The 8764-nt window shown below is 49.5% G+C and overlaps 1 protein-coding gene across 1 annotated transcript in view; it reads right to left on the bottom strand.

Annotated features, from left to right (window-relative positions):
• Positions 1 to 1208: 1208 nt before the first annotated feature.
• Positions 1209 to 8764, bottom strand: part of CENPJ (centromere protein J) — a 44284-nt gene continuing 36728 nt past the window's right edge. Inside the window, exons 12-17 of the mRNA XM_058670997.1 lie at positions 6134 to 6198; positions 5817 to 5939; positions 5004 to 5141; positions 4854 to 4938; positions 4635 to 4755; positions 1209 to 1559 (exon numbers count right to left, since the gene is read on the bottom strand). Coding sequence (XP_058526980.1) covers positions 1367 to 1559; positions 4635 to 4755; positions 4854 to 4938; positions 5004 to 5141; positions 5817 to 5939; positions 6134 to 6198 — 725 coding nt within the window. The 3' untranslated portion in view covers positions 1209 to 1366. The remainder of the gene's footprint in view (positions 1560 to 4634; positions 4756 to 4853; positions 4939 to 5003; positions 5142 to 5816; positions 5940 to 6133; positions 6199 to 8764) is intronic.

Below are 8764 nucleotides of genomic sequence, written 5' to 3'. Positions count from 1 at the left end.
GGGGATTAATGTGCTGTGCCGCTGTAGCAGCCCCCAAATATATTTTTTGATATAACGCTGGTATAAAAAGGTACCTCATTGCCATTAGTATGCATTTGCCAGCCTACTCCTTGTTGATTGTTTGGGTCCTTGTTTCTGTTGAGTTGTTTGCAGTTACCTACTGACTCGGGAATCCTTGAATGTAGAGGCAGTAAGACTCCAGTGCGAATGCTCTCCTAGTCTGTGGCTTGTCTTTCACCCTTTTTTAGTATCTTCTGACAAGCTTGGACTCATCAACCTTTTCCTTGTAAGTCTGTGCTTTCCTTTCTTACTTAAAGCACGTCTGTAACTATTCCGTCTGGAATGGTTATGTGGTCGTCTTTAACTCACCGTCAACACTTGGTGTCCTGCTGCTCCACATGACAGGAAGAGGTCTGCAGGCACAGAGGTGACTCAGATTCCTTCCAGAACACCTCGCAGGGACAGCCACGAGGCAGTCGTGGCCCTGACTGGCCAGTTACAGTTCATGACATCAAGCATCCCATTTTTGACAAGTCCCACAGCCAGCCAAGTTCACCTGCTCCTGGGGTGACACTGCAGACCCCCTGGGGTGCTCGTCGCAACCTGCCACCCTGTTAGAGTGAGCCGCTGTCTACACTTACCGAGCATGGTGATATTTTGCCTGCAGGGATGACAGACTGTGTACACGCCAAGGCCCTATGGCTGCTGGGCATGTGGGCATGTGGGCATGCAGGCGAGCTACGTGTGGGCCTTTACATCCATGTCCAACCCATAGAATAACCCACCTAAAGCCTTTACAGGGCCCGGCGGCGTGGCCTAGCGGCTAAAGTCCTCGCCTTGAAAGCCCCGGGATCCCATATGGGCGCCGGTTCTAATCCCGGCGGCTCCACTTCCCATCCAGCTCCCTGCTTGTGGCCTGGGAAAGCAGTCAAGGACGGCCCAAAGCTTTGGGACCCTGCACCCGCGTGGGAGACCTAGAAGAGGTTCCAGGTTCCCGGCATCGGATCGGCCCGTTGCGGCTCACTTGGGGAGTGAATCATCAGATTGAAGATCTTCCTCTCTGTCTCTCCTCCTCTGTGTATATCTGACTTTGTAATAAAATGAATAAATCTTTAAAAAAAAAAAAGCCTTTATAAATCGTAATGATGCCTCCTCTCACAGAAAGGTGCATCAGAAAACTCCCCTTATAAATTTCAAAGAGCATGAAAATGAAGAAGTTAAACTTTTATTTTAGAATTCAGTCTTCTATTTATACACACACACACACACACACCCCACACACACAAGCATGTTCTATATAAATTAATCCACACAGTACATTTTTAAATAAAATCAGCGTTACTTCATGATCTGTCACAAAAGGCCATCACAGTTCTGTGTCCAAGAGAATGTTGCCATCCTTGTCCTTAACGCGGATTCGACCGGATGTGTACTTGGTCTCCTGCCGCCCGTTCGTATACACGGTTTTAACGGTGCCGTCCGGATACTCCCGTCTCTTGAACTGGGCAGTGTGTAGTTCTCTCTGGCCATTACTGAACTGGATGATTTTGTTGCCATCACTGTGAAATTTAAAGGATTGTTTCCTTAAAAATACGAGACATATAACAAGAAAACTCCAAGTAGCCTTTGATCGTGCAGTCATTTCTTGGCCTGAGTCCTTTCACCACACAGCTGCAGCTTCCCCGCTCTGCTTTCCCACCTGCTCACAGGCCCAGTTAGACTAGAACCCTTTGTGCCAAGAAAAACTTGAATCAGTGCATACATACTCGCTACCAAATGTTGAGGTTTTCATTTTTTATGTATGTGTTCAGCCTCCAGAAATAACTGATCATTTAATATCTGGCTCTTAGAACTCTGACCCTTTTCATCAATCTGAGGACTCTAGTGGCTAAAGTCCTTAGCCGTGCACGTGCCGGGATCCCATATGGGAGCTGGTTCTAATCCCGGCAGCCCCGCTTCCCATCCAGCTCCCTGCTTGTGGCCTGGGAAAGCAGTCGAGGGCTTTGGGACCCTGCACCCACATGGGAGACCTGAAAGAAGCTCCAGGCTCCTGGCTTCAGATCGGCTCAGCTCCAGCTGTTGTGGCTTCTTTGTGAGTGAATCAATGAACAGAAGATCTTCCTCACTGTCTCCTCCCCTATGTATATCTGACTTTCCAATAAAATAAAATAAATCTTAAAAAAAAAAAATCTGAGTGTTTGCTGTGTGTCTGGAAAGGGCAGGTCAGACTTAAGGTCTGATCCGATACAATGAGATGAAAAAATGAAGAAAAGCTAAGTGCACTGGCTCATCATGACTACAGGACAGTCAGATGTTCCTGCAAACTGCTCTCAACAGTCTGGAAACAGGGCTGGAGCTAACTGGGAATCACCCTTCCAGAAACACACGTGCTGTTGTCATGTGGCTTTTTCTGTCCAAGTAACAACTGTACTTCGTGCAAGTTGAGACTCCGGTGCCAGTGGGGCAGGCAGCCTGCAAGCTGCAGCTAAACACAAGTTCACGCACACTGAACGGCCAGAACCACTGTATGCCATCAGCGCACCCACGAAGGCAAACATACAGTAACTGTAGTGTGCCTGGGCACACAGACCATGCCCTCAGCTAGCACTGGCTGAAGCCAAATGCATGGGTAAATGGAACTTTCCTTACTATTACCTCTTGTTTTAGAAGAAAAATTCAAATGTAAAAGTAAAATTACTTGGAAATATCTGAAATCTCTCAAACTGCAGCTCACAGTCTGTCCTCCAACTAGAACTCAAACCGGCTGAGCACAGGGCAGACTCAGGCCGCTCGCATGACCACAGTTGTCCTAACTTGGCTCATTCTTTCAAGATTTTTACTGGAAAGGCAGATAACACTGACAGAGAAAAGGACAGACAAAAAGATCTTCCTTCTTTTGGTTCACTCCCCAAATGGCTGCAGTGGTCACAGCTAAGTCAATCTGAAGCCAGGAACCAGGAGCTTCTTTCTGGGCTCCCACATGGGTGCAGGGTCCCAAGGCTTTTGACCATCTTTGCTTTCCCAGGCCACAAGCAGGGAGATGGATTGCCAAGTGGAACAGCTGGGACATGAACCAGTGCCCAAATGGGAGCCCAGAGCTTGCAAGGTGAGGATTTAGCCAATCAAGCCATCACACTGGGCCCACTTAATTTTTTCTTTTGCCAGATTGACATCATAGATTTCAGGTTCACTAAGTTCATGTAGACCATGTGAGCCACACTGAAGTTAACGAGTACTCAACTGCCACTAGGTGAGCAAGGTGAAAACAGGCCAGATGATGAGCAAAGTTCACCAAAGGTTCCTAAAACATGACTGAAGATTTACTTTTTATTGGAAAGTCACATTTACAGAGAGGAGATAAAGATCTTCCGTCCGCTGATTCACTCCCCAAGTGGCTACAATGGCCGGAGCTGAGCCGAGCCAAAGGCAGGAGCCAGGAGACTCTTGTGGGTCTCCCACACAGGTGCAGGGTCCCACACAGGTGCTTTGGACCATCCTCGACTGCTTTTCCAGGACACAAGCAGGGAGCTGGATGGGAAGCAGGGCTTCCGGGATTAGAACCGGCGCCCATATGGGATCCCAGTGTGTGCAAGGTGAGGACTTGAGCCACTAGGCTGCTGTGCTGAGCCCTAAAAAATGGCTTGAAAAGCTCCTTATCGTGGACTGAAGAACTCTTAACACTCAAGAAAATGAAAAGGGTGGTTGATTTTTAAGAAACTGGATCAGGAGCAGAGTAAAGCACTTGCTGGCTGGGGACAGAGGTCCAAACATTCAAAATAAGGAAGAGATGTGGTCTAATTTAACCCCTGCCACCTCTGTTGCTCATCGTTAAGAACCAGCAGGGTGGTTCTCTCTCTCCTTCTGTAACCCTCCCTTTCAAATAAATAAGTACATCTTTTGGGGCCAGCACTGTGGCTTAGCAAACTAATCCTCTGCTTGAGTAGCACCTCACATAGGCGCTGGTTCAAGTCCTAGCTGTTCCACTTCCAATCCAGCTCCCTATTTACAGCCTAGCAAAGCAGCAGGACGGATGGCTCAAATCCTTGGTCCCCTGAACCCAAATGGAAGACCTGAAAGAAGCTCCTGGCTTCAGACTGACTTAGCTGTGACCACTGCAGCCATTTGGGGAGTGAACCAGCAGGCGCAAAATCCCTGTGTCTCCTCCTCTCTCTGTAAATCTGCCTCTCAAAAAGAAATCGATTATAAATAAATTGATGCCGCTTTTACAAAACAAGAAGCCTCAAGTGGCGGTCTGCCTTCTTTCTGTCTTAACTGTTTCCAAATTTCAAACATCTCTAAAGGAACACTGGCTCGTGTCCGTCCCGGCTGCTGCGTGCGCGCCTCGGGAGCTTCCCGGTGCGGAGATCCGAGGGGCGTCAGTCTGCGGGAAACAGAACTGAGAGAACTAAGTTCCATGAACTTTTGGAAGTCCTTCGAAATCTGCAAATCTGATTCTAAACTCCAAAATGCCAACAGTTTCACTTCAAAGGTGTTTGTTCACTTCAAAACTCACTGAAATTTTGAACGAGAATAATAGGAATGCTTTCATTTTTTTGAAAACAATCCAATTGGTCATAAAGCTTGCCCCATGAAAACTGGAAAAATTCTAGAAACGAACTGAATCGGGGTTGTACCATTGAATTCTGACGATTGTACCATCAGGGAAAATGCTTTCTTCTTGTCCATCAGCAAATAAGTTTTTCACCGTCTGGTCAGGAAATGTGATTTCTTTTCTTCCATCTGGAAAATGTTTTTCTGTTTAAAAAAAAAAAAAAAAGGTGACTCTAATTATTTTTTTAGGGAAGGAAAAAAAAACGTGGTAAGGGGGGAGCGGGCGCCGAGCAGGTGCACACCTATCTGTCCACTGGAGAAGTGCAGGACCTGCAGGCCTTCCGGGTAGGTGGTGTGAGTGGTCTGGGCAGCGGCGTAGTAGTACACCTGCAAGGCACAGAGTCAGCCCCTTCCCCGCCGCGGCCCCCCGCCCGGGCCCCGGGGCCACTCACCACTCTCTCATCCGGCATGACCTGCTTCACGTCACCGTTGAAGAAAGTGACGGTGACGGTCCTGTCGGCACTGACTTCCTTCCGAGTTCCGTTGGGAAACAGGGTAACGCGGCACCCGTTCTTATAAACCTTTTCCACCTAAAGACACAAGATGCCGGATAGGTTCCGTGTCCTGAAGCCATCCAAGCAGGACATGTTCCCGTTTTACTTTCAGTCTCTGAAAGCTCACGAGGGGGCTGCAAATCCCATTTTGTAACTTTCTCATTCCTTTTCCATTTGTTAGGTAGAATTTACCTAAAAAAAAAAAGAAACTTTGCTCCGCGACCCCTGTGTGAGCCCAGGCTGCTCCCCAGGCCAGCCCTGCACGGGCGGGGGAAGTCCACCGGCTCCCTCCGGGCTGCTGCTGTCTCAGTGCTCCAAGTTAGCAGGGATCTTTGCCCCAGAATTTCAATAAAAATGCATCCATTTAGGATATTTGAAGCAAAAGAAATTTTTTTTTCCAGAAACCTAAGGAAAAGTCCTTCAGCACCTCCCAACAACATCCTGTCTCTTTTTAGTCCCTCTAGCAACAAAAGCCAACCAAATTTTCTCCTTCGCCACCTGCCCTAAGGAAGGGGAATAAAATCGCAGGCCAGGAAGAAATATAGCGACTGGCCAGGAGGGACACAGGACAGGCCACCGTGGTGAGGATGACAGGGGCTTCTTGCAAGAACTCAGCGGAAGCACACTGTGCTGCTGTGAGAGCTCAGGGCCTCCACTCCCAAGCCACCGTCAGCAGTCCTGCACATCCGCTACTCTACTGAGCTTCCTAACCTTCCCATCAGGATGACTGATGGCTGTTTCGATTTCTTCTTCATCCTCATTGTCGTCCTTGTTTTCCTTATTGTGAGACTCTGGGAAGTCCGCTGGCTCGACTTGCTCTCTGGGAGAGGCCCTCTATAAGAAAACACACAAGGGGCCGTCAAGCCATGGTCCAACGGGACAGAGTTCGACACGCAGTACAGGTGCTGGTGTCACACATGAAATGTTTACAGTGTAAGTAAGAAGCCTCCTTTACACAGGTTTAGTGGCCTGAGCTCTTCAGTCTGAGCCATCCATGTTTGCATATAGAAAAACAGAAACAGATTTACTTGTCTCTTATCTGAACTGCTTAATTCGCGAGGAAGTACAACCTTGGACTCTCGAGATGGATTTCCTGTAAGATTAAAATTGTCAGAGTTAGTTTCAATATTTAATTGGGAACGTTACGGTTACTGGTATAGCCAAACATGCCCTTAGTTCGTACCCGCCTTGCATGGCCTGCTGTCTATGAAGAAGTCTTGACCATTGCTCTGTGCTAATCTGCACACATTCAGATCTGCACAGACTGGGGGGCCTGTGACAGACACTGTCTAACCTCAGAGGGCTGGAAGTGTGCGGGAGGAGGCAAGCCTAGCAACTGCAAGGGTGTCCTACGGACGCTCACAGCACTGCAAAGGGTGTGGCACAGGGCAGCTGAAAACATGGTGCCCTCACCAAACTCCTGGCTGAATGCCCCACCTGTAGGCCGGGAGCAGCACACCAGCTCCGTGCAGCCTCAGTGAGATATTACACAGCGGGCACACACTAACTACAATGAGCTCAATCTCTGGAAGTGTACCGGATGCTGAGTTCACAGCCTGGCCTGGGGAACAGCAGAGACAAGCCGGGCCTGCAGGCTGTGACACCTGCTAGGTGGCCCAGGGGCACCAGGGACACCGAGACAGACACAGTGCTGTCCACACCACTCAGCATCCCCGGGGGACGGTCCCAAGTGCCAAGTATCGGCAGTTCCCCAGGGCACGGCACAAGCTATGAGGAATTTGGAAAATATAGCCTTCGGAAGGACCAGCACAGGGACTGCGGGGACTGCAGGCGAAAAAAGAAAGCAGCCAACAGGAACCTGGGTTTGAGTCTGAGCCCGTGGGCGGAGCACGAAAGGATTCAGTGGCCAAGGCGCTCCGTGGACAGCACGGGAGCCCACCTGCCTCCACCTCAGTGCTACGCGCAGCAGAGGAGAGAGTAACATTGCCACGCTGCAGGGAGACAACCAAGGCAGTCACGGACAGAGGCAGAACCAGAACCCAAACTCTACTGGGTTTCACATTCAGGCTGGGGATGAGCGGACAGCTGACTATCCGCCCCCTGGGCACCATCAGGGCCAGGAGTGTGGGCTGACTCCTGGGGTCGCTCACTCCCTGCAGTGCAGCAGACACACAACTAGAACAACAAACCAGCTGGGTATTTAGAGCCAGTGTTGTGGTACAGTGGGGAAAGCCGCTATCTGCAAGTTGGGGAGCCCACATGGTCATTGGTTCAAGTCCCAACTGCTCCACTTCCAATCCAGCTTCCTGCTAACACGCCTAAGAAAGCAGCGGAGGATGGCCCAAGGACTTGGCCCTTACAAGCGCATGGGAGACACTAGGCCTCTTTATTTAAGATGTATTTATTTATTGACTTGAAAGACAGAGTTACAGAGGGAGAGTTAGAGATCTTCCACCTGCTATTTCACTTCTCCAGATGGTCACAATGACCAGAGATGGGCCAGTCAGAGGTCAGGAGCCTGGGTCTCACTGGGTCTCCCACTCGGTGCAGGAGGTCAGGCACTTGGGCCATCTTCCACTGTTTGTCCAGGTGCATTAGCAAGAAGCTAGGTCAGAAGTGGAGCAGCCATGGGCCTCGTGCAGTAGCCTACTGGCTGAAGTCCTCGCCTTGCATGTTCCGGGATCCCATATGGACGCTAGTTCGTGTCCTGACTGCTCCACTTACCATCCAGCTCCCTTCCTGAGGCCTGGGAAAGCAGTCAAAGACAGCCCAAAGCCTTGGAACCCTGCAACTGCATGGGAGGCTCTCAAGAAGCTCCTGGCTCCGGGCTTTAGATTGGCTTAGCTCTGGCCATTGCGCTCACTTGGGGAGTGAAACAGCAGATGGCAGATCCTTCTCTCTGTACATGATTTTCCAATAAAAATAAAGTAAATCTTAAAAAAAAAAAAAATGGAGGAGCCAGGACTCAATACATGATGGTACCACAGTAGCAGCTTTACCCACTATGCCACAGCACCAGCCCCCAACCATCTAGTTTTTCACCTCAGTGGCGGTCACCCGACTGTTGGGCTTTGTAATCGTCAGATGGCATATGTTCACATGTTACACACATTTTTAAAAATTCATGAAACAATCTTAAAAATTTCTAAGTAGATTAAAAACATTGGCGAAAACAAAATTTCATAGAAGAAAACAATGAGATTAGGAGGAATTTCTCCACGTCATAAAAAAACCCCACATTTTCAAAAAAATCAATACATTCCATGTCAGAAAAGAAAAACCAGGAATGGGCACTAGACAAAGCAGTGAACCCACTGTGGGGGATCCCCGCAGCCCGTCCCAGGGTCCCGGGGAGCAGCAGCGGATCCCGGGGCCCAAGGGCTCTGGCCCTGGGAGGGGCAGGGGTCAGCAGCCATCCACCTGGGACGGCAGACAGAGCTTCAGGCCTGGGGGTTCAAGCCAGCCCAGCCTGCTGCCGGCATTTCAGGAGTGAGCCAGCAGATGGGGGGCTGGCTAAGTCTCGTTGCCTCTCAAATGAAACAGAAATTTAATTAGGGGGAAAAAAAAAAAACTATACTGAACCGCTATTGCACATTTAATTCACAACATATTCATATAACCAGAAGGTGCAAGAAGTGTTCTGCAGACGGTGAAAAACTATCGCCCGCACCCGGCGGAGGCAAGGGGTGGCCCCTGTA

Source organism: Ochotona princeps, chromosome 12 (assembly GCF_030435755.1).
Source record: "Ochotona princeps isolate mOchPri1 chromosome 12, mOchPri1.hap1, whole genome shotgun sequence".
Lineage (NCBI taxonomy): Eukaryota > Metazoa > Chordata > Mammalia > Lagomorpha > Ochotonidae > Ochotona > Ochotona princeps.
The sequence above is the reverse complement of the archived record's forward strand: the minus strand, read 5'-3'. Positions and strand labels throughout refer to the sequence as shown.